Source organism: Phoenix dactylifera, chromosome 4 (genome assembly GCF_051530095.1).
Source record: "Phoenix dactylifera cultivar Ajwa chromosome 4, Ajwa_hap1_PhDact_Kaust_v1.1, whole genome shotgun sequence".
In the NCBI taxonomy this organism is placed as follows: domain Eukaryota; kingdom Viridiplantae; phylum Streptophyta; class Magnoliopsida; order Arecales; family Arecaceae; genus Phoenix; species Phoenix dactylifera.
In genome coordinates, this window is record NC_143193.1 from 4,017,822 (window position 1) to 4,044,710 (window position 26,889).

At 40.6% G+C, this 26,889-nt stretch overlaps 1 protein-coding gene across 1 annotated transcript; it reads left to right on the forward strand.

Moving 5' to 3' along the window:
• The first annotated feature begins 4,130 nt into the window (after nt 1–4,130).
• On the forward strand, nt 4,131–25,807 carry LOC149753608 (norbelladine 4'-O-methyltransferase-like). Its single transcript, XM_089930052.1, has 5 exons — nt 4,131–4,285; nt 4,569–4,648; nt 7,145–7,289; nt 8,616–8,747; nt 25,374–25,807. Exons 1-5 carry the CDS (start codon nt 4,229–4,231, stop codon nt 25,665–25,667), a joined length of 708 nt encoding a protein of 235 aa, XP_089786178.1. The 5' UTR covers nt 4,131–4,228; the 3' UTR covers nt 25,668–25,807.
• Nucleotides 25,808–26,889: the final 1,082 nt, after the last annotated feature.

The following is a 26,889-nucleotide window of genomic DNA, read 5'->3' on the forward strand; positions in this document are numbered from 1 at the left end:
GGCTTGCAGGCAGCACATGTGTTTCGGAAGGCGAACAAAGCAGCAGACTGAGTTGTCTCCTTCGTCATCCGGCACTCCTGAGAGTTTCTATGGACATCTATAGGAGATATTCCTTCTCTTTTGTATGCTTTGCTTTCTCGTGATTTGGCAGAATGTACTCAAGTTAGAGCTATATAAATTGCTGCATTTACCAAAAAAAAAGAAAAGAAACTGTGACCAGTGAGGATAGACTACATGAATTTTAGAATCACATCTTCCGAAAGATGTAAAGATATAAAGTCTTAATTACTATTTCATTTTATGTAACTTTTAGTTTAACAAGTGAAGTATCAGTTGCATTTGCATTTGATATGTCTGGAATGATCGGTTATGGTTAGGGGTGGCAAAATATGACCCGACCCACCAATCCGACCCGTGTTCGACCCGCCATAAACAAGTTTGGATTTGGCCTAAACAGATTCGGGTCGTAAACAGGTCGACCCGTTTAACCTATTTATTAATTGGATCGGATACAGATTTTAGATGTCTGATCCATTTAAACCGTTTAACCCATTTAACTGTTGGGCAGGTTCAACAGGTCTAAACAGGTTAAACGAGTTAAACAGGTTAAACAGGTCTAAACAGGTAAAGCGGATCTAAACAGGTCTAAACAGGTCGGGTTGAGCAGGTTAAACAGGTTGGATTGGGCAGGTTAAATAGGTCTAAACAAGTTAAATGGATCAGGTTGGGCAAACAGGTTAAACAGGTCGGGTCGGGTTAGGTAAACAGGTTACCTATTTATTAAACAGGTTAAACGGATCGGGTCGGGTTACCTGTTTAATAAACAGGTCAGGTTCAGGTTGTAATTTCTGACCTGTTTAATAAACAGGTCGAGTTCATGTTTATGATTTTCTGACCCGACCTGCATGTGATCCGACCCATTTGTGACCCGACCGGACCCGATTGCCACCCCTAGTTATGGTTATGGTCCAAGTTGAATTTAGCCATAGTCGATCCGTCCAAATTGCCAATCCCTAACCTACTCTCTCTCTCTCTATTGCTCTAGGGATGTCATAGGATAGTCCCCAGCTTTTTTTCCAACTAGAAATAATAAAATGTTTGATTCTTCCAATTACACATCAAATGACTACATTCTAGTCTGCTTTTGCAAATTAAACGTCATCATTGCGAGAAGATGATGCCAAGTTTTTCTCTTCATGGTAACTTTAAGATGCATAGAACTGCCGATGAAATCTGTTTGGCATCGACAAGGAAAATATTGACACTTTTTTGGCCTTGACCAACTTTTTTTGTGTCGGTGTAGATTGAGGTGGATGGCTTCAGCCCTAATCAGCTCAGAAGCCCATCAAAACGTACTGATAGTAGCTCGAACCGCACCGCACGACTACAGTCCTAGCCAAAGAGCTGACCAATACGTACCAATAAGAACCGACAGTTTGGGCAACTAGCAACTGTAGCAGCATTATAATCGGCACACAAACAGAGCCGTATGCCGCCCCACATGGAATAATTTTCTCGCCGTAATAGTACTACCGATCGTTATCTGACCATCACTGCATGTCACACTAATCTAGATAACGGCAAAATGGACCACTCCATATAAAGAGATAGTTTCGAAGACCTCTAAACGATAAGCCTAAGCCTATATCATGCTATAGTTTTCGTCTAGAAAATGCCATCCTTAGAAGCGGCTCAATGCATTTGGGGGCCTCCATGCATAAATAAGAAAAGAAACAATAAATTTTTTAAAGTAAAAGATACGTCCTAATATAAATGCGGTTGGAGGCTTCAATATATTTATAGCTATAAAGATACATAGCGTCATTTGAGGCCCCCAAATGCATTGGGAGCCTTAATACATTTTGGATGCTCACTTTAGAATTTATTATAATAAATATATTTGAGAGCCGGGGCTTATGTGTTCGTCTAAGGATTGAGCTGACTTTTACTACTTTGTTAAGAATTTTTTGTTCTACATTGTTTTTTCGCTTTTCTAACAAAAAGGCTTCAATAAATGAATTTCCTGCGCCACTGAGGTGGTAGCCTAGTGGGAGCGCGGCCTTACTTCCAACCAAGTAGTTCCGAGTTCGAGACGTACGGGTGTTGATTAAATTGTGGAGACCGGATGCTCCCTGCTCGGACATGGGGTCTGGAAGGGCGTATTGCTCTGCTGGTAGCCTCGGTGGTGCCAGGTGTGACCTACTCACACGTGGTATTCGTGCCGGAGCCCAGAGGGGTAACCGAGCCGGGCCCACGGCTGGGGAGGGTATGAGTAAAATCGGCCGGGGGTCATTTCTGCCCGCATCGAACATTTTTCTGGCGGGATGGGGGCCAGTGAGAGTTGCTACGCAGGGATGGGCTCCCCCCTTCCTCTTTCTTTAGCAAAAAAAAAAAAAAAAAGAATTTCCTGCGAGCCATCTTCTATATTTCGACTATTTCGATTTTTACCGACCTCAGCAGTCGTATGCGGCAGAAGTTCTGTTGTGCTGTCACTTCCCTACCAAAAGAACAGCTCGAAAGTATAAATCATCCAACTAGCTACTGCTGCGCGTGGGCACGCCAACGTTTTAAAAATGCTCATCTTCATGGAATCATCGTTGAAGCCAATTAAAAAAATAAATTCTTTTATGTTCCTTAGGAGGAAGAAAAGCAAAAGAAAAAATTTGCAAGGAATCCACTAATCATAGCCACCCTCACCTACCACCGACCACCGACCACCAGGGGCGGCCCAAGCCTTAGGCGACCTAGGCGGTCGCCCAAGGCCCCGGCTCGAGAGAAGGCCTCTGCGGCCCCGCGCGACGGCATCGTAGCCTCGTAGGCTACTAGGCTCCTAGCCTTTCAGCTCGGCCTCCCGCTCCTAGCTAGCTACAGTGTCACTGTCTGTAGAGTAGAGGCAAGGCCGCAGGAGCCAACGGCTACCTCGACAAGACGCGGGTGCTCCACTCCCATCGGCCATCGCCCATCATTCCTCTCTGGCTCTCTTTAAAATCCTCATCGTCTCCACTTCTCCTCCACTCCTCAGTCCTCAATCCTCTTCTGTTCTGTACTTCTGTAACTCTGTTCGACTGGGTCTCTGGCTCTCTTTAAAATCCTCATCGTGCTCCCGCGCCTCCGCCAGTCCGCCTCCCAGTCCCCGCCTCCCCGGGCCCCGGCATCCCGCGACGGTCCCCGCCAGCCCGCCTCCCCGGCATCCAGGCGGTCCCACCGCCCGCGACCTCCTCGGCTCCTCGCCTCCCTCCCGGGCCCCCGGCTCCCGTGAGGCCGTGTCGCCGTGACCCCGTCGGCCCGTCCGGCTCAATCCAGCGAGCCGGCGAGCTTGTCTCCTCCACGGCTCCGCCTGAGCGCCTCCCAGTCCCCGGCAGCATCCCGGCGATCCTGCGAGGCTACGACCTCCTCGCCTCCCTCCCGGGCCTCCGGCCCCGGCTCCCGCCTCCCGTGACCAGTGAGGCAGAGGCAGTGCCGCAGGCCGCAGTGACCTCCACCGCTCAACGGCTCCACCTCCTCTCCAGTCGCCTCCCTCCCCGGCCCCGGCTCCTGTGACCATGTCTGGCCGTCACTCCCGTCTCCCGTGAGCTGTGACCTCCTCCGCTCCTCGCTCGCCCCCGGCCCCGGCTCCCGTGAGGCGTGAGGCCGTGACGGCAGACGGCGTGAGGCTCCCTCCCCGGCCCCGGCTCCCGTAGTCCCGTGAGGCCGTGACCCCGGCGGGCCCGTCCATCCCCTCAGTCCCTCCCTCACGTCTGACGGTCTGACTTCTGAGACTGAGCCTGTCACTGCTGTCAGTCTGACACTGTGACGGTGACTCAGTGGGCATACACGGTGTGATTCTTCTAATCCCCTTTTGATTGTGATTCTTCTAATCCCCTTTTAATTATATTTTCAAATTTCAACATCCAGCATTTAATTCCCCTAATTTTGTTGCAATTTCTATAATTTTGTTACAATTTTTCACTTCTATTTTATACTTATTAAAAATTTATTATTATTATTATTATTATTTTAAAAAAGGCCTCATTTAGTGAGTTCGCTCTAGGCCCCCAAATGTATTGGGCCGCCCCTGCCGACCACCGACCACCTACCACCTCTTTATCGAGTAGTCACAACCCATGGGATATATATATATATATATATATATATATATATATATATATATATATATATATATATATATGGAGGAAGGAGAGGGTGCCAAACTAAGAGATCTCGATTAAGGAACCCTGGAAGAACATCAATGGCTATCCCGGCAGGACATGCAATACATCTCTTGCAGAATGATGCCCTTTACAAGGTCGCTTCTCTTTTCTTCTTTTTCTTCTTCATGATTTCTTTTGGGATTTGACTATGTAGTAGAGGAGGAGGAGAAGAAAAGAAAAAAGACACATAGAAGGGAGAAGAGATGCAAGAGAATAGAAAAAGAAAAGAAAAAAAATAAGGAAAAAAAAAAGGAGTTTCTCTTTTCTCCAAATTTTTTCACTTCTGAAGAGATTAAAATAAAGAGAACATTCTTTCTTCATGGAGGGTTTTTTTGCCCCCTTATTTCTAATTAATCTTTTCTCTCTCTCTTTTTGCAGTATATATTGGAGACAAGTGTTTATCCACGAGAGCACGAACAACTTAAGGCATTGAGAGAGGCGACTAAGAAACAAGAGTGGCAAGTTCCAAACCTTTAGATTGCTGAATCTTAACTATTTAATTTTATGGAAACATTAAATTATAAACCAGTGAGATGGCTTGATTACATTGTTATGTAGTTATTTTAGATATCTTTGTGGAAAAAATAAAGAATAATTCAAAGCACGAAATCTGAAAATGTCTTGTGATTTTATCCATGCTATTGATGGATCTCTTCATGGTTGGGCAAGAGGAATTCCTACTGAATTAACATGAAAGAGGGTATTCCAAAGGCAAAGAGTGAGCACCAACAACTCGAGCATTGTCCTAGCTGCTCAGTTACAAATCTAAGGGCCTCACTTACCTTGTCTCTCTGTACAGCTCTTTTTGACCCTTTTTTTTTTGTGGGTACGGTTGGTTCTTTCTCCTTTTGAGGAGTGTTGCGAAGTGGGAACCAGTTCATGTTTATCTTTATTGCAATGTGTTATTAGAGTATACAACATGATTAGGGGTGCAAATAGGTCAGGTTGGTCCGAGCTAATTTGATTTTTTTATTCAGGTTCTAATATTGGACTCAAACCCAACCCAATAGAAGATTGGGGTCGGATTGTGTTGGGTCCACAGCTACAATTTTTGATCAACGGATCATTCGGGTCGGATTCATGTATAATCTGGTCCCAATCTAAAAAATTTGGATTCGGGCAGATTCTGTTCGGATCCGAAAAAATAATTATTACAAATTTGCACATTACCAAGGCATTAATCATGATCGAAGTTGTACTTTGGTGCAACTGTTGATGGCATGATGTCTCCATTAGTGTACCGTCCTCATGAGATTGCAATAACTGTTTAAAGAAAAATAGTTAAGTGTGATCAAATAATACTAATATATATATATATATACACACACACTAAATCTCTTGTTAGTCTCCATTGAAGCGGGTATCAGCTAATAACGTATATAACACATTATATTTTGTCTTCAAACTATTCATTCAAACATGAATAGGAAAACACAAAGACAACTATTTTTGTTGTCGTATATTAAATAACGATTTTGGACAGGGACTTGAAGACATCACCATTATCAGGAGATGCTTGTGCCATCACACACACACACACATTGTCGAGGGTGTGGTCTAGAGCCCCGTTACGCCAAAAGTTGACTGCCTTTTTGCTAACAACATTGTCGTTGCATTGTGAACCATGAACCACTCCCCCTTATATGATGTAGAGATTGTGATTCTATGATCCTGATTGTAACAGCATTGCTGTTGACCATAAGCCTCACCTCATTTTTCATGGGCACCGGAGAGAATTGCCAGAAGAACTATCACATTATAGCAGCTTTCTTTTTGGGTCGGATCGTAGGATTAGAAACCTAAAATTGCCTAAATTTCAAATAGATCGGATCGAGTTGGGTCAGAATTCAGAAAACCTAGACCTGACCCTAAAAATAGAACCAGTCCAATTTTAGAACCAAATCCGGCCCCACGGGTCCTCTAAAATAAGTCGGATCGGGTCTGAACGGGTCGGGTCACGAGTCAACCCAACCCATTTGCAGCCTACAGTATGATGTCAAGTATTCAAAAGCCACCATTAAGTAATTTAAGGGCTTGTTTGGCTATTCCTCTAAGATTGGGCCGTCCATTTAAGTATAACCCTGTATCAACCAAACTCTACCTAGCTCAAATTCTATGGAAAGAAAAAAAAAAACCTTCATAATTTTTTTTTTTCTTTGATCTTTTTTTTTCTTCTTGCAGCCCAAAAACTAGGATTCGGGCTAGGTTTGACTGGTTCCTAAAAAATGGAAGCTAGATGGTTGATGGGTCAACAAGCTCCAATCCTGTAGGAATATCCAAACAGACCATGAGCGTTATTAAAATCCGATGCTCTGATGTGTTAACTTGCTTAAAATAAGATTTACCTGTGATCCAAGAAACACTGGCCTAGCTCTGTTTATCATTCCTGATAACAGTGAGAAATCCCTTTTTTTTAAAACTTTTTTTGTAGAGTATAATAGCCAACGAGATATATTCTTTATTGTATAAAGTGGATCTGAAATTACTATCACATTCGTCCAACATATTAACTATGTCATGATAGTTTGATTTCGCTGTTCTTCATTCATCAGACATTGTTGTGTCTAATAATGACCCTCAAACTAATATTGGACCTTCTTTTGATTTGGTATCCTTAAGTAACATTGCTAGACTAATTTAGCTAATCCAAATCCAGATGATTAGTGAATTCTTTAACTAACTTTTCTGGAGATTTCAATCTTTAACTAGTTATGTGTAACAAATGGTAAATAAGATTAACTATTTAAAGACTGGTTAAAATTGAAACTGCATACATCATAGGACAGCATAGGGAACTTTGACTATATTAAATGAATTGTATGATGATATATCTTATTCTAAGTTGTCAATCTATTAATACTTAACCTTATGTGAGTCAATTATAATTAGCATTTAGACCACCCTCCCAGTCCACTTTTTTTGAATTCTTTTTTTTTTTTTTTTTGATGTCGCAGGCATTTCTGGATGGTGCCTCCGGAGGAATGCCAACATCTTTCTGTACTTCTAAAGCTCATGAATGCAAAGAAGACACTTGAGCTTGGTGTGTTCACAGGTTATTCACTCCTTGCGACAGCACTAGCATTACCGACGGAGGGCAAGGTTTTTCAACTCCTTAGCACATTAAAATAATGTTGTGTTCACTTGTTTCTGTTTACCAGTAATTTCATTACCTATTTTATGCACAGGTATGTGGCCACGGAACATATGATTTTCAGGTTTTAGGCATTTATAATGCCTAGATCATGATCACCCCGAGCAGATTTTTGATTAAAATGATCCATCATTGATTTGGAATCATTAAATATTTACTAAAAATTTAATTTTTAGTTATAGTCTAACTAGAACACATTTCGAAAGAGTCAGACGACATACTACATTAAATTATTGGTAAAAGATATAATTAATACAAAGTCAATGATGGCTCATCCAAGATAAATCACACTACTAGTTCTGATCTAAAAACCTGAAATATCTAGAATAGAAAATATGGATCTTCCATGGACCTTCAGTGCATACACTGACACCTCCTTTAGTCTCTAAGACATTGACACCTATACTTCATATCTGTAATAGGTGCATAAGTAGAAGTAGCTTATTGTTCCAGAATTAGAGCAGGTCTAAAAATAGCTTACTACTCATTCATCATGTGTTTTAGATCTTAAGAATTATTACAAGATGGAGACAAGGTTGCTATTGAGATACTGGTCCTTAGGATATCTCTTACACATTCAACAATTGGCCTCAATTTTATGAATATGTGAAAAATACATGATAGGATGTTTAAATTAGATAGGAGCAAACATTATATTGAATCATTAATAAGCTGCCTCCTTACACACACAACATCCTAGTCCTTGAACAAGAAACACAAAAAAAGGGTACCTACGGTGTCCAATCCATTCTCTAACCACTAATATATTTCTGAAAACACATGTAAGAAATAGATAAAGAAAAGTTAAATTAAATGTGTAATCTTTTAAATGGATATATAACTGATGTTCAATATGTGCTCAATGGCATTGTTTGCAAAACTAAAGTCCAGAGTAAAGCAAAGTGAAGAATGATAAGGAAATTACCTTCCCTTTGTTTTGTATGAGGTTATGGACATCAAAAGCTCTATTACTAGAGATTTTTAATGTATAGTCTAGTCGATATGTATGTTTCTACATACATATTGATATATATATTATATACATGTATGTCTGTGTGTGCGCAACTTATTTTGCATTTAACTGGTTATATTTTGAGTTTATTCAGAAAAGATACATTTAAACAAATTTGCAAAAACTTATGATTAAACAATATTATTGAAGTTATGAATGCATGTCAGAAAACAATGCTCGACCATGAATATCTTTGAAAAACTTGAACTATAAAAATTTGGTGTTTATGATCCTTTATCCTTTTGTTCATACTTTATTGTAGGTCACAGCAATCGACATTAACAGATCATACTTTGAGATAGGACTACCATTTATTCAAAAAGCGGGAGTTGAGGACAAGATTAATTTTATTGAATCAGAAGCTCTCCCTGCTCTTGATAAAATGCTCCAGGAGGTAACTTTCCTCATATATCAAGCATAATATTTTTTGTGGTGTATAGTAATTATCTTTTGCTCTAGCAATAAAAGCAAGAGTTGTGTCTTTAATTAATAAAAAAGAGCCTAACATAGGTTAAGCCACATAGATATCCCTTGCAAAGCTTTGCATGTGTTTGGAGAAACAAAAAATTAACAAAAAAATAAAATAAAAGTGTCCTGGATATAAATCATAAAATATTTGAGTTCGAGAAAAGCAAAAATGTTTTATATGATAAATAGAGCTAAGCCAAAAAAATATAGATTAGCATAATTGCCAAATTTATTAAATCATTTTATGCCCACTTTTAAGGAGAGATCTATCAAAACAAAAGAGACCCATGAAATAAAATCTACATCTTCCTTTTGTTACAAATAGATATGCATGTTTGCATGGGTGAATAGGTATCTTGCTATCTTGCTATTGCTTTTGGATGACTGCCATGAAATGGGATGATTTTTAAGTAGATAGAATTATTATATAAGGGCTAGGACTCTTCTTTACTTTGTTTTTAAAAAAGGGTTAGAACTCTTATTTATGTTAACTTTGAGAAAAGATTATGACTCTTATTGATATCTCACTCTCATTATCTTAAACCAATCCCTTCAGTTGCAGTTAGATAATAGAGAAGACTATGCAATCCAACCAATTAAAATTAAAAAATTTAGAAAAAACATTTGACTCCTAAATTTCTTAGTCTATAGCTCATTCCAGTGTATCTATACTGTGCAAGTCCTAGAATAGGTTAAATCTGATGCATCCTCATTACAAAAGTATCATGGTGTAGCATAATGGTCTTCATAATATAATCTTAAAGGGGTGCTTGAAGTTACAAATACCATAATTTTTTCTATTTTATATATTAATAATGAACCATTTAAATAAAGGCAATTATTTGGCTGTTATTTTATTATCATAACTGTTATACAACAGGGATAATGACTTTTTAGACCATTTTCCATAGTGACTAAACAAAATAACCTGTTATGCATTTGATATTTTTTATTTTGCTAGTTGACCGAAAATAGGTTAACATTTTATATTAGATTAACATCTCACATGCAGCTTGAATCATCCATTTGGAGACTATAACAGGTATAAGATGACATCGGAGTTGGGTAATTAATTAATAATTGGCTTGGACGGATTTGAATTGATGACCTTCAGTAAACTTGGTTTTGATATCTTATCATGTTAATCAATCTTCGATGATATGTAGAACTAGAGTTGGGCAGCCCGGCACGAAGCCGTGCCTGGCACGGCCCATTTAAGGGGGCCGTGCTGGGTCACGGGTTTCTGGCCCGCGGGCCGAGCCCGGCATGGCCCGCTCTTGGCCCGCGGGCCAAGCAAAGCACGGCCCGCGGGCCAGCCCGGCACGGCCCATAAGGGCCTGGGCCGGGCGGGCTTGGCCTGGTTCGGGCCTGGGCCGGGCCAGGCACGGCCTGTCTCCATAAAAATTAATGCTTCATAAATTTTTTTAATAAATTAATAAATATTGAAAACTAAGGATTTATTAATATAAAGCCACCTTAATGGTGGGGGGTTTGGCATAAACCCCTACCAGTTTATTAATTTAAATCAAAATGGTACATGAAGGGAGGTTTGGACCTTGGTCTGACCTCCAGAATACAATAAGAAAGGGCCGAGGTTTGGACCTTGGTCTGACCTCCAGAATACAATAAAAATGTACAATTATAAAAAATTAAGAAATCTTACTAATCATCAGTGATTCAGTGAATCAGTATTCACTCTTCAGTAGTATTTGTATCATCATCATTAGAGGATGTTGTATTATGTCCACCTTTATCTTGAAGTCTTGCCTCAGCATCCAACCAATCTTTGAAGCAGAGAAGCATCTCCACCGTTTCGCCCGTCATCCTACTTCTCTTTTCGTCAAGAACACGCCGACCTGCACTAAAAGCGGATTCCGATGCTACCGTGGACATCGGCACAGCTAAAATATTGCGTGCAATTGCAGACATAACAGGATATTGATTTTTAACACTCTTCCACCAAGATAATACATCTAGATTCTCTATTTGATTTTCATCATATGCAGACTGAAGATCATTTCGTAAATAAAATTCTAGTTCACTACTTAAAGATGAAGAAGATGAAGATAAACTTGAAGCATGTGTGTGTTTTCTCTGTGCAATGAATGAAAAAATAGATGACGAACGAGAACTACTAGAAAAAGAAATAGAGCTTTGTACGGAAAATCTAGATCCACGAATTTTTTCATCATATATAGCATAAATATCATAAAGAAGTTGTTTTACCTCATTTTTAGCAGGTTCAGGATCTTGATTCATATTTTCACAGTATGCATCAAGTAAAATTAGCACGCCATTCAATTTAACTCTTGGATCAAATACAGCAGCTAAGTTATGCATAGGACATATCTTGTCTCAATACTCATTCCATTTAGATTCCATTGGTCAATAATAGGCATTAAAACATCATCATATCTATGTTCTGCAAATTTTTGACTAATTATATATGCTTGTTGTAAAAATGAACATGAAGTTGGATAATAAATACCAGAAAGAACATTGGTAGCATTATAAAAACTAAGCAAAAAATCTTCCAAAATTTTTCCTTTATTCCAATCAGTTTCAGTCCTAATCCACGATCATTAATATATGCACTTAATAAGTTTTTATATGGGTACGCATCATGTATCATGCTATATGTTGAGTTCCAACGAGTAATTACATCAAGTTTAAATTTTTTAAAACGTTTACCATGATTTATACATAGTTCCTTAAATTCTTGAAGTCTTGATCTTGAAGCATGAATAAAAAAAACTGCATTTCTAATTTTTGAAATCACATCTTGAATCATGCCCATGCCAGCTTGAACAGAAAGATTTAAGATATGACATGCACATCTAATATGCAATAAATTTTCATCTAACATGGGATGCAATGAGTCTTTTAATAATGTAACAGCAGAATTATTATTAGATGCATTATCAAAAGTAATAGACATAATTTTATCATTAATATTATATGAACATGCAGTTTGATAAATGACATTTGAAATTTGTTGCCCAGAATGTGAAAAATCAAAAGCACGAAAAGCAAGAATACGTTTATTTAATTGCCAATCATTATCAATATAATGAGCAGTAATGGCATAAAAATAATTACTACCTACAGATGCTGACCAAATATCAGAAGTTAATAAAATTTTTACATTTAAAGTAGAAAGTGTTTCAATTAAACTTTGTCTCATTGCTAAAAAGTTAGTCATAGCTACTCTTCTAAATGTACGCCTACTAGTTCTTTTATAAGCAGGTTGTAGGTTTAATTGAACATATTCTTCAAAATTAAAAGATTCACATAAACTAAAAGGTAATTCATCCTTAACTATCCATTTTACAAGTGCTTTTCTTTGATTTTCATGATTATATGCAAAATTACCTACAAGTAATCCCCCTTGTATATTAAGGGTACTTTGAGTTTGAGCATGAGAATCATGCATCCTATGACTCTCTTGATGTCTTTTTAAATGCCCTATTCCCCCACTACTACTACAACTATAAAGTTTGGCACATTTTTTACATTTAGCTTTCCAGACTCCATCAACCATAACTCTATCAAATTCATTCCATACAGCACTAGTCCTCTTACGAGAAGAGGTTTGATCTTCACTCGGTTCACTAGTTCTAGAGGAACTAGGAACATGGGGTTGGGGATTAGTTTCTTCTCCCTCAGAAACAGGAGGAATGCCAAAATGACTTTTCTCAAAAGATGACATATCTAAATTGATGAATTCAAAAAATAAAAACTAACCACAAGGAGGAATTGAGTAGAGGGTCGAAGGGCAGAGGTAGAGGCAGAGCCGAGATCCTGAGCTTCCTCTTGTGCTCTCAACAGGAGTGACCTTCTCTTCTCAACAGGAACCTCCTCTTGTGTAGCACTTGAATACTTGCTAAATGCAAACTAAAAATTAAATTGCTAGAAGAGCACTTTAGAAGAGAGAAATAATAGTAGTAGAGAAGGAGAGAATAGTTGGTTTGGTGTGGTAAGAATGAGGGAGGAAAGGGCTATTTATAGAAGCCCAAAAAATTTTTTCCCAAAATACCCCTCAATTTAGCCGTTTTTGGACTGTTGGGAGGGGCAATTTTGGAAATTTTCCAAAATAGTTGGAAACGGCTTCATAAGCGGGCCGGGCCAGGCACGGCCCGTTTAGACCTCGGGCCCGGTGGGCCTGGGCCGGGCCGGCCCGGCACGGCCCGATGCCCAAGTCTATGTAGAACTTGTTAGGCTTCTTGTTCCAAAGCCATTTGCATAAGAGCAAAACCAGAGCTTTATTTTTCCAATGAAAATTCTATCATTTCATTCTTTCCATAGGGTCCCCAATAGCAATTATCAATTGGTCCCAAACTGTGTTAATCATTTAGAAACTTGAGTTTGTAATCTTTTGCATGATATAATATGTTGTGAATTAGAGTGTTGCAACTCCAAAATTATATATGCTTATGTGGATGCTTGTTTTTCTAACTATACGTATTTACTCAAATTTAAAGGTTGTTTTCTTTGTAGAATGTTGGCACTTGTCAATATCCTTTGCCGATAATTAAATATATTTTAATTGATCAAAATTTTAAGTCAATAAAGCATACATATGGCATACATCAAGATAGCGACTATCCTACATACTTGCATAATTACGATCAAATTGATAATCTGATATCTTTTTTTGACTTCTGCATGTGTATTTCATGTGTCAAAAGACTAGTAACATAAAAATCATGGAGTAAGCATAGAGCCTCATTGCTGAAATTTAGAATGGTAGCACCACACAAAACAATATATTATTTTACTACTAAATACTCTCTAAATCTATACCGCTGAACTCACTTTTTATATAGACTCTGACACACAGCCATTCCCTTTCCACTTAAACACTACCAAGCCAAGTACCATTATATTCACATGGTAAGCTCTTCACCACTTGTATCTCATTTGTCATTTACTTATCCAAGATTACATTCTGATCTTTATCTAATAAAGAGCTCAAAACATGGCTATATGACACCTCTAGTCTGCGAAGGTTCATATTGATAACAACCTTTCAACCACTGCACAGCCCAAACTAGATGACTTAATTCACCATGCCATTATACCTTACCTACTCTTCCTAAAGAATGAATGTTGCTCTAGCTCAAATGGTGGGATTGGTACACCTCTATATGCTATAATCAAAGGGTATTCTTGAGGTCATGCTACAACCGCCGATCGTTCCTATGACCACATGCCGTATCAACAGAAAACTCATCCACTTAGAAATTCTTTGTGTAATACTCACTCATAAATGAAAAAATGATTGGTGTAAGAATTTTTCACTAATCAGGTGCGATCAGTCTCATCCGTGTAAGAATTTTGAATTCCCCTATGACTCAAGACAAGATCTTCTCAAACTTTTAATCTAAGTTTGAATTAGACTCCCAACATAAAGTTTATTTATTGTCTAAGAGTGCAAAATTAATTTATTTTCTAATCATTTTGTATTTTATTTATTCACTAAGTACTATCTTTACTTAAAGAGTGCATTACAAAAATCTCTCTCAGATTTGGAGTAAATACATTTACACACCCAGTAGTATGAAAAACCTACGCTTACAGCTTACCCCTTTGAGATTTATTTTTATCCAACACTTTAACCTATAACCTAACAGAACATTAGTCAAACTGTTAAATTTAAATGAGATCCAAATATTATGTCAGAAAAAATTTTATCATAGCAAAATAACTTTATGTGACATAACAACCATCCAAAGATTTAAGAAAATGTCTATATCCTCCTCATCATTCAAGGACAATTTTGACTTTTCATATGAGGTAAATGGATTCACTAACATCGTGTTGGGAACCCGCCCATGCCGCTGATATTTCAAAAATTAAATCAGATGGCAGCGGAATCGGCATGCACGGGTTCGACGTTCATCGCATGAACGTTGTTTCGAGACCTTTCGTAATTGGGTAAGAATTAAAACTTTTAAAACTAATAGGAAGATCAAATCTTCACCTTGCGCGGGTAGATGATCACCGCAAATCTGAATTCGTGGTTTTGGAAGAGGGTTCGCTTGAAGCCGTTCAAACGTCCGGCCTCTACGGGTATCCACACGAAGTAGAGGACCGATCAATGTTTCCTTGTCTCCCCGGGGTGCTAGCTCCCTTGCAGAGACTTCCTTCGATGGCTGATCTCCTCTCTTTCTTTCAACTCTTGAAAGTGCTTGAGAGGGGGAAGAAGAAGGATGAAGAAGAGGAAGAAGATGAGCCCCTGCACAGCCTTCTTCTGTTGCTTGCGTTTGATGAAGAAAAGGAAGAGGAGGAGGCCACCAACACTTGGAGGTTTCTTCCCTTGCTTGCGGCTGCAACTAAGAGGGAGGAAGAGGGTGGCCACGGCACAAGAGGAAGAGGACTCCAATGCCCTAGGGTGCCGGCCTCATGGTGCCTTTTATAGCCATCAAGGGCTCCTCCAAAGTAGGAGCCCTAGATGGTTTTCCAAAGAAAGAAGGGGGGCGCCGGCCCCTCTCTTCTTCAATCCGCACCATCCAAGATGAGAGGGGCTCATGCCCCTCTTACTTGGTTAACCTAATCCTCTTCCAAAGAGGATTAGGTGCCTCTCTCATGGTTTAATCCTAATCTAATTAGGATTGGCCAAATTTGGGTTCAATCTATGCTAGTCCTAATCCAATTAGGACTTGAATGAACCATGACTCAATTGAACTCTTCAATCCTAATCCAATTAGGAGTCATGTTGATTCATTAGATTATTAATTAATTTAGACTTAAGGAATTCTAATTCAATTAGGATTTGTTTAATTCTAGTCCTAATCCAATTAGGACTCTAATTTGAATCCAAAGTCCTAATCCGATTAGGACTCTAGGAATCCTACTCCAAGTAGGAATCCAATTTTGATTCAAAACTCCTAATCTCATTAGGATTGAGGAATCCTATTCCAAGTAGGAATCCCAGTCCTACTCCAACTAGGATTCTCAGTCCTAATCCAATTAGAACTCTGGGTATCCTACCCGAAGTAGGATTTCTTGTTTCAAGTCCAATTAATTAATTCCCTTTCCTTCTTCTACTTCTTATCAATCAAATTGATTACTTGTGATTCCTAATCACGATTTCAACCATCGGATCGGTCAATACTTCTAGTGTATGTGACCCCATAGGTTCTATTCTGACTGGTAGTGAGATATATTGTGATCTCTATCTCAATATCATTGAAAACTCCTTTCAATGGGTTGGAACGATTCCAACTCAACTCATTAGGGTTTATCGATTATCAAGATAATCCCTATGAGTCCCACCATCCACCAGTGACACCTAGCAGCATGTAGTGGCTACCCAGCAGAATGGAATGATGAACCTCTAGGTGCAGTTAACGTGTGATACAGTCCTACTATCGTGGATCCCTACAGGACGGAGGTCATGGACAACTCGTCAAACCCCATCGTCTGTCATATGTCAAGATTTATTCGACTTGAGTTCGATAGTGGAAAACTCTTTTTCCACTTTATATTACTGCCCTGGCCAAGGTCTTAGAACTCAGTCTAACAAATCACATAGGATCACTCCTCTTCTATCAAGGTCGATAGATTCCTTATAGGTGCATACCCTACTCCTACAGTGAACTTACTGCAGCCAATCTACACTGCATGGACCCATATGGCTAGAGACCATGTATGTGTGCAGTCAAACTACAATAACCTCACTGTGAGTAGCCGAAGCACCGCAGGTCAAAGGACCAGTCACACTACTGCAACATCAAGCAAGTCACTGACGAGTGGATAGACATCCAAGTGACTTCTTGTCTTGGTCACGCTCAGTACCCTTGTTCTCTAACAAGCACCTGCACTATCACTTCAGTGTCCCTACACTGTGGACTCAAGTCTCGTCCATCCAGAAGGAAAGTGATCTGTGCACTGATCGGATCGATCACCGTCCTCGTGATGATCCATTGATCAGGAGCATTTAGAAATTAATCACCAATGATACATGGCTCAAATTCTCAACTCTTGAGAATATGTATCATCATCTTATTAATTCCTTGGACGATTCATAGACACATAAATAATATGAATGAAAAGATGCCTTTTATTTATTCAATAATAAATAGTCAAGTACAAAATTATGTCCCTAGAATCAACAATGTGTCAGCCAAATTGGCTTCTAGGGCATACATCTAACAATCTCCCACTTGCACTAAAGCCAATTGGTCATATATCTTAGGCCCATCTTCTCAAGGTGGGCTTCAGTCTTTTGCTGACTCAGCTGCTTAGTGAACGGGTCTGCCACGTTATCCGCGGAGTCTACTCTCTGCACCTTTACATATTTCTTCTCCACATAGTCACGTATGAGGTGAAAGCGCCGCTCTATATGCTTAGACTTCTGATGAGACCTTGGCTCCTTAGCAAGGGCTATGGCGCCATTATTATCGCAGTAGAGTGTCATGGCATCTGATGTCATCACATCCAACTCTGCAATGAATTTCTTGAACCAGAATCCTTCCTTAGCAGCTTCAGAGGCGGCGATGTATTCAGCTTCCATAGTAGAATCAGCAATGATCGGTTGTTTAGAACTCTTCCAATTCACCGCACCACCATTGCACAAGAACACATATCCAGATGTTGACTTCCTGTCATCGACATCAGTCATGAAGTCTGAATCTGTGTACCCTTCTACCTTTAACTCTGATGATCCTCCAAAAACCAAGAATAAATCTTTAGTTCTTCTCAAGTACTTAAGAATATTCTTCACAGCTGTCCAGTGTTCTTCACCTGGATTCGACTGATATCTGCTTGTGACACTCACAGCAAGAGCTATATCAGGTCGTGTACATAGCATGGCATACATGAGGCTTCCTATTGCCGATGCATAAGGAATCTTGCTCATGCGTTAAATCTCTTCAGATGTGTTGGGGCACATCTTCTTGGAGAGATGAATTCCATGCCTTAGGGGTAAGAGACCCCTCTTGGAGTTTTCCATGCTGAACCTCTTCAGCACCTCCTCTATGTACATCTTCTGTAAAAGGCCAAGCATCCTTTTAGATCTATCTCTATAGACCTTTATTCCCAAAATATAGGATGCTTCCCCAAGGTCTTTCATGGAGAATTCTTTTGACAACCAGACCTTGACCGAGGTTAGCATGGGAATATCATTCCCTATTAGGAGAATGTCATCTACGTACAGTACGAGAAAAACGACAGCACTCCCACTAACCTTTTTGTAAACACACGGTTCCTCTTCGTTTTTGATGAAATCAAACGTTTTGATTGCGTCATCGAAACGAGTGTTCCAACTCCGAGATGCTTGCTTTAGTCCATAGATGGACCTTTGCAGCTTGCAGACCTTGTGATCTCCATCACTGGAAGTGAAACCCAAAGGCTGTTCCATATAGATATCTTCATCAAGATATCCATTCAGAAAAGCAGTTTTGACATCCATCTGCCAGATTTCATAATCATGAAATGCTGCAATGACAAGCAATGTTCGGATGGATTTTAGCATGGCTACAGGTGAAAAGGTCTCCTGATAGTCAATGCCTTCGCGTTGACTATACTCTTTCGCCACAAGCCTTGCCTTATAGGTCTCTACCTCTCCATCCGAACCTATCTTCCTTTTGTAGATCCATTTGCATCCAATAGGTACAATACCTTCTGGTGGATCTACTAAGGTCCAGACTTGGTTGGAATGCATGGAGTCTAACTCTGACTTCATAGCTTCCAGCCATTTCTCGGAATCGATATCAGATATTACCTCGTTGTAGGTTTTGGGATCCTGTATGTGATCCCTATCTCCCACTAGGAACATTTCCTCGGTATCCTCTTCTAGTATACCTAAGTATCTATCGGGAGGATGGGAGACCCTACTAGATCTACGAGGTGGTTGAGGGACATCGTGTACTGGCTCTTTATGAATGGGTTCTATAGGATCCATGACTCGTTGCTTTTCAGAGACTTTCTCTTCAAGCTCAATTTTCCTCCCACTGCCTCTATCAAGGATAAACTGATTTTCCAAGAAGATGGCATGACGGCTCACAAACACATTGTGATCCTCTGAGATGTAGAAATTGTATCCTAATGACTCTTTAGGATATCCTATAAAACGAGCACTTATGGTCCTAGCCTCTAACTTGTCCGCCTGTAGTCGCTTGACGTGGGCCGGACATCCCCAAATCTTGAGATGACCCAGACTTGGTTTCTTACCATGCCATATCTCATACGGTGTGGTAGGAACGGATTTAGAGGGAACTCTATTCAATAAATAAATCGCTGTGAGTAAGGCATCTCCCCAAAGGAACACAGGTAAATCAGTGAAGCTCATCATGGACCTGACCATATCCAATAGGGTCCGATTCCTCCTCTCTGACACTCCGTTGAGTTGAGGTGTACCCGGAGGTGTCCATTGTGAGACTATGCCGTTTTCTTTGAGATAGTCCCGAAATTCCCCACTAAGGTATTCTCCTCCTCGATCTGATCGAAGAGCCTTAAGAGGTTTTCCAGTTTGTTTTTCTACTTCATTCTTGAACTCTTTGAACTTTTCAAAAGAGTCAGACTTGTGTCTCATAAGATACACATACCCATATCGTGAATAATCATCGGTAAAGGTAATGAAGTAAGAATAACGTCCCCTGGCTGGCACATCGAATGGGCCACATACATCTGTATGTATTAGGGTAAGTATTTCAGTGGTCCTCTCCCCATGTCCTACAAAGGGCAGTCTAGCCATTTTTCCTTGAAGACAGGACTCGCAAACTGGATATGACTTGGAAGTCAATGATCCGAGAAGCCCATCTTTATCCATTTTGTTCATCCTATCCTCTCCAATATGGCCAAGTCTGAGGTGCCACAAATATCTTTGGTTTATCTCATCTCTGGATCTTTTGGATCCTTTGGCACTCACTTCTTGCTCGGTAACATTCACAGATACATCCATATGTAAATGATAGAGACTGTCAATCATAAAACCACGTGCGACTATTTTATTTCTCAAATAAATAGAACAGCAGTCTTTGTCAAATGTAAAAACATGACCTTCCTGTGCTAGACATGAAACAGAAATCAAATTTCTGCTAGCAACAGGTACATAATAGCAGTCTCTAAGTATTAAACTAGATCCAGACGGTAGTCGCAGATGGTAGGTGCCCACAGCCACAGCAGCAACTTTTGCCCCGTTGCCAACCCTAAGGGTTACCGCACCTTCCGCCAGCCTTCTACTTTCCTTTAGACCCTGCATGGTAGTGCACAGATGAGCACTAGAACCAGAATCTATAACCCAACTAGAAGTAGAAGAAACCGTTAGATTAGTTTCAATTATGAGCAAGTCTATACCTTCTGAAGGTGTGTCACCTTTCTTGTTCTTCAGGCTCTCGAGGTATGAAGGACAGTTTCTCTTCCAGTGGCCTTCGACATTGCAGTGGAAACATTTTCCTTTGTCGTTAGCCTTTTTCTTTTGAACTTCCTTCTTTGGCTTCTTGTCTTTCTTCTGCTTCTTAGCAGGCTTCTTTTTCTTCCAAGTAGACTTTCTCTTGGAACCAGAAGTCAACTCAGCAGCAAGGACATTGCCCCTTGAACCTTTCAAGGCTCCCTCAGCAGTTACCAACATGTTGATTAGTTCAGTCTTAGTGCATTCAATCTTATTCATGTAGTAGTTTACTATAAACTGACCAAATGAATCAGGAAGTGACTGTTGGATCAAATCCACTTGCAATTCCTTGTGCATGTCCATACCGAGCTTCTCAAGCTCCTCTAGGTCCTTGATCATGGTCAGACCGTGATCATGGACAGACTGCCCCTCGCGCATCTTCGCTTTGAAGAGCCTCTTGGACACTTCAAAACGAGCTGTGCGACTCTGCTCACCATACAACTCTTGCAGGTGTGCCAGTATGTCCCTAGCAGTCTTTATATTTTCATGCTGGCATTGGAGTTCATTAGACATGGATGCCATCATATAGCATTTTACTCTAATGTCATCATCCAACCACTTTTTATGCAACTCACGCTGAACATCAGTGGGACGTGCTGGTAGTGTGGGGATATCTGAATCGAGTATGTAGCCTATCTTCTCACAGTCCAAAACTATTTTGAGATTTCTAAGCCAGTCTTTGTAATTGGTTCCGGTCAGTCGGTTGGTCTCAAGAATACGGGTCAAAGGGTTTGAAGCTGACATTGTATCTGCAGAGAGTAAAGATTCTAGTTAGACTTTTGTACTTGATCCTAATCTGTTCTAAGGTCTTTTAGAACAAATGTAACTCCCACTATTTTCTCGAATCCCTCACACTCTCCTGGTAGGGAAACAGAAATCCCACACGACTAGGATTTCTAGTGGGTACTGCGGTCCCACCGATTTACATGCCACCTCACCTAACAGTTATTGGTGACACATAGATGGATGAGTGTACAACTCTTGTACAATGCTTCTCAAGCATGTTGCAGTGCAACTTGGTCTCTAAGCCATGAAGACCTCACCTAACAGTTATTGGTCCCATTTCTTAGTTAAGTCAGACCCACCGTATAACCGTAGGAATAAAGTCGTCATTGGGTCCTCACCTAACAGTTATTGGTGCCCAACCCCACCTTTACCCTACAACATCTCATGTCTATAGAGAGGTCCAGCCCCCCGATGCAACTTGACCACTGTGTCCAGCCGAGACAAATCAACATCAGAAAGGCCTTAGCAGCTCTACTATAGTGGAAGACCTATTGACTTAATATTGGTTAATCAGGTCTTAGTGTTTGCAACTTGAGCCCTTCATAAGAGGTAATCGAACAATTGGCCAGGTAAGCAGGTGGGAGGCTCCCCTTACTCAGAGAGTAAGGTCCTAATTAAGTAACCACCTTTCATGCTTTCCTAGACACCAATTAGATCAATTAATCTAATATGACTTGCTCATGTCGGTTCACTCTCGACTTGATTGAGGAGGTTTTGATTTAGGTCTCAATTGGGTTTGCTACATCACATGTAAACCTATCTACCCGACTCGCATTTACATCACATGCAAACGGCACATCACAGGCAGTTATAATCGCAGCATCAAATTAAAGCTAAACTTTAACTAGGTGATGATCATGGATTCTAATTAGGTCGTATTACAAGCACATGCACATCAATCGATCAAGTGGTCTTCAACTCTTGAATTGGTTCCAAGCCTCCTTGATTCGATCCTTGATCAACCCTTGATCCCATCGCCATCAACCGCTTGGATCACCTTTCATCTCATGCCTTTGCTTCAACTTGATCGTTGATGTACATCACATCACAAAAATACAACCAGATGTAAAATAAAAATAAAAATAAATTACATCTCCTTTTAGGAGGCACGCAGGCCTCTCAAAATATCAAATAAGATGCATGCAAGCATCTGAAAAATTACATGACATCGCAGATCACATCGCAGGTCATTACATTTGATACCAAAAGGGTTTGAATCCTATGATCATCACCGTATGCAACAATTATAATTTTCAGATCTGAAAACTAACTGATTATATCATGACATAGGTCGCTGATCATGCTAATCATGATTCTAAACTTTGTAATCCCATTAACAATGCAATTAGAATCATCTTTTTATCACATAAAAATCAGCATGCAAAAAATCAGCACCCCTGAAAAATCTGCATGCAGAATTTTTCAGCATGCATGATCATTCAATTTTCAGATCTAATATGCCTTTAGATATTTAATTCTTACCTTAATCTACGAAGCCTAGGCTCTGATACCACTGTTGGAAACCCGCCCATGCCGCTGATATTTCAAAAATTAAATCAGATGGCAGCGGAATCGGCATGCACGGGTTCGACGTTCATCGCATGAACGTTGTTTCGAGACCTTTCGTAATTGGGTAAGAATTAAAACTTTTAAAACTAATAGGAAGATCAAATCTTCACCTTGCGCGGGTAGATGATCACCGCAAATCTGAATTCGTGGTTTTGGAAGAGGGTTTGCTTGAAGCCGTTCAAACGTCCGGCCTCTACGGGTATCCACACGAAGTAGAGGACCGATCAATGTTTCCTTGTCTCCCCGGGGTGCTAGCTCCCTTGCAGAGACTTCCTTCGATGGCTGATCTCCTCTCTTTCTTTCAACTCTTGAAAGTGCTTGAGAGGGGGAAGAAGAAGGATGAAGAAGAGGAAGAAGATGAGCCCCTGCACAGCCTTCTTCTGTTGCTTGCGTTTGATGAAGAAAAGGAAGAGGAGGAGGCCACCAACACTTGGAGGTTTCTTCCCTTGCTTGCGGCTGCAACTAAGAGGGAGGAAGAGGGTGGCCACGGCACAAGAGGAAGAGGACTCCAATGCCCTAGGGTGCCGGCCTCATGGTGCCTTTTATAGCCATCAAGGGCTCCTCCAAAGTAGGAGCCCTAGATGGTTTTCCAAAGAAAGAAGGGGGGCGCCGGCCCCTCTCTTCTTCAATCCGCACCATCCAAGATGAGAGGGGCTCATGCCCCTCTTACTTGGTTAACCTAATCCTCTTCCAAAGAGGATTAGGTGCCTCTCTCATGGTTTAATCCTAATCTAATTAGGATTGGCCAAATTTGGGTTCAATCTATGCTAGTCCTAATCCAATTAGGACTTGAATGAACCATGACTCAATTGAACTCTTCAATCCTAATCCAATTAGGAGTCATGTTGATTCATTAGATTATTAATTAATTTAGACTTAAGGAATCCTAATTCAATTAGGATTTGTTTAATTCTAGTCCTAATCCAATTAGGACTCTAATTTGAATCCAAAGTCCTAATCCGATTAGGACTCTAGGAATCCTACTCCAAGTAGGAATCCAATTTTGATTCAAAACTCCTAATCTCATTAGGATTGAGGAATCCTATTCCAAGTAGGAATCCCAGTCCTACTCCAACTAGGATTTCCAGTCCTAATCCAATTAGAACTCTGGGTATCCTACCCGAAGTAGGATTTCTTGTTTCAAGTCCAATTAATTAATTCCCTTTCCTTCTTCTACTTCTTATCAATCAAATTGATTACTTGTGATTCCTAATCATGATTTCAACCATCGGATCGGTCAATACTTCTAGTGTGTGTGACCCCATAGGTTCTATTCTGACTGGTAGTGAGATATATTGTGATCTCTATCTCAATATCATTGAAAACTCCTTTCAATGGGTTGGAACGATTCCAACTCAACTCATTAGGGTTTATCGATCATCAAGATAATCCCTATGAGTCCCACCATCCACCAGTGACACCTAGCAGCATGTAGTGGCTACCCAGCAGAATGGAATGATGAACCTCTAGGTGCAGTTAACGTGTGATACAGTCCTACTATCGTGGATCCCTACAGGACGGAGGTCATGGACAACTCGTCAAACCCCATCGTCTGTCATATGTCAAGATTTATTCGACTTGAGTTCGATAGTGGAAAACTCTTTTTCCACTTTATATTACTGCCCTGGCCAAGGTCTTAGAACTCAGTCTAACAAATCACATAGGATCACTCCTCTTCTATCAAGGTCGATAGATTCCTTATAGGTGCATACCCTACTCCTACAGTGAACTTACTGCAGCCAATCTACACTGCATGGACCCATATGGCTAGAGACCATGTATGTGTGCAGTCAAACTACAATAACCTCACTGTGAGTAGCCGAAGCACCGCAGGTCAAAGGACCAGTCACACTACTGCAACATCAAGCAAGTCACTGACGAGTGGATAGACATCCAAGTGACTTCTTGTCTTGGTCACGCTCAGTACCCTTGTTCTCTAACAAGCACCTGCACTATCACTTCAGTGTCCCTACACTGTGGACTCAAGTCTCGTCCATCCAGAAGGAAAGTGATCTGTGCACTGATCGGATCGATCACCGTCCTCGTGATGATCCATTGATCAGGAGCATTTAGAAATTAATCACCAATGATACATGGCTCAAATTCTCAACTCTTGAGAATATGTATCATCATCTTATTAATTCCTTGGACGATTCATAGACACATAAATAATATGAATGAAAAGATGCCTTTTATTTATTCAATAATAAATAGTCAAGTACAAAATTATGTCCCTAGAATCAACAATGTGTCAGCCAAATTGGCTTCTAGGGCATACATCTAACACATCGTTAATGTAACAGGGTGTAAGTGTAAATTTTACAAACTACTGGGTGTAAGTATAATAAACATAAACCTCAGAGGAATTTGTGTGATTTACTCAGTGAAATTATACAAATAATAGCTGAAAATGTAGGGGTTTATTTTGTCAAAGCCTGGATCAAATTACTTTGAAATCATCTTATCTTAGTACCACCACTATACAAAGTAAGCATAGAAATTACCAATCTCTTCGACACTCTTCATATATGCTTCGGGCTTTTGAAAAATATGTTGCTCTCATCTCTTGACAAACAAGCATGTTGCTTCTATTTTGATTTGTATTTTGAATGTAAACCTTTGAAGAACCTAACAAAAGTGGAATGCTTGAATGGAAAACAATATTTTTGTCTAAAACTACAATGCCACCATATGGTTAAACTATCATTAGGTTTTCAAACAAGACAATTTGTAAGTGAAACTCTCTATATAGGAAGTTACTGCGATATGATCATGATAACGAAATTCCACTGACAACTGTAGGTAAAGGAAGATGAGTTGTTTGATTATGCGTTTGTTGATGCTGACAAATTAAACTATGGAGAATACCATGAACGCTTGCTTAAACTCGTGAAGATTGGAGGAGTTATTGTCTATGATGATATTCTTTGGTCTGGTCGTGTGGTTGCTCCGGTGGGTACTCCAATTTCTGAGTTTGATGCCGAAGTCAGAGACTACTTTTTGAAGTTTAATGATTTTCTGGCTACTGACTCCCGGATTGAGATATCACAAGTTTGTGTTGGTAATGGACTCAACATCTGCAGGCGTCTTATCTAATTATGTGGTTTGATTATACTAAAAAACTTAAACTACTATGTGGAGATCGACCCAAGCTTGTGAACCTATGTGGCACCTCTTTATCAGTGATGTGGGGCATCCCATGACATATATCTTAATTTACATTGCATATTTGAGCATACTTTGGTTTTTTTTTTCTCTTGTTCCAACTTAATATCAACTTAATATTTGAGCATACATTGCACCTCTTTTATTCCGGTGGCTACAGTGAGGAATATTGAGCAGATCTTCAGAAACTTTATTTGGGGGAGGAACGGAGGCGGAAGGGGCATCCATCTCATGGCATGGGAGGTGGTATGTCAGCCGACGAGATTTGGTGGTTTGGGGTTGCAGTCCTTGTTGGCGAGACGGGAGGTCTTAGCGGCACGGCACGCCGCTAGAGTTGTGCTAGAGCCTGATAGCATGTGGGCCTCATTGATGAGGGCCAAGTATGGTGGTCTGGTGCCTGGGGCCCGTACGGGGCGTCGCCACTCACCGATCTGGAGGGAGATTTGCGCTAGAGCAGAGTTGGTGCTTCCTGCGATTAGATGGGCTATTGGTGATGGGCGATCCGTTGATGTGTTAGAGGATCGCTGGGTGATGGAGCAGCCTATGAGTAGACTATCGGTCATGGTGGATTCGTCGAGGTTAGTCGGTCTCAGGGTCAGAGATTTGATGGAGCCCGGAGGGGGGCGCTGGAGGGTTGAGTTGATTAGAGAGGCTTTTGGGGAGCAGTTGGCAGAGATGATCTTGGCTCTACCTATTCCTGCTCAGGAGGGGTCGGATAGACTAGTCTGGATGCCGACAGGGCGATCGCAGGTGCGAGCCAGGGATATTTCCATGTTGTTGAGCCGAGAGCCAGCCCGACAGATAGATGGAGGATGGATCTGGAGGATACGGATTCACCCGCGTGTTGCGCTCTTCATATGGAAGGTGGCATGGGGTTGCCTACCGACCAGGAGTGTGTTAGCACGGCGTGGGGTGAGGATTACTCAGTGTTGTGAGGAGTGCACGGAGACTGTGGAGACGATTGATCATGTGATCCTGCAATGCCCCAGAGCTAGGGGAATCTGGAGCCGATCACCATCTTTGCTGCCATACTCAGTCGAGTCGACACAGGATTGGATTCATTGGCTGAGAGTTTTCATGCGGAGGCCCAGTACTGTTGAGGCCGGGATCCAGTGGGCTTATTTGGCCCATTCTATTTGGTTGGACAGGAATG

Coding starts and splice junctions, on each gene's coding strand:
- LOC149753608 (XM_089930052.1), top strand. CDS start 4,229: ATGGCTATCCCGGCAGGACATGCAATACATCTCTTGCAGAATGATGCC. Junction 7,290..8,615: donor CATTACCGACGGAGGGCAAG/GTTTTTCAACTC, acceptor ACTTTATTGTAG/GTCACAGCAATCGACATTAA. Junction 8,748..25,373: donor TTGATAAAATGCTCCAGGAG/GTAACTTTCCTC, acceptor TGACAACTGTAG/GTAAAGGAAGATGAGTTGTT.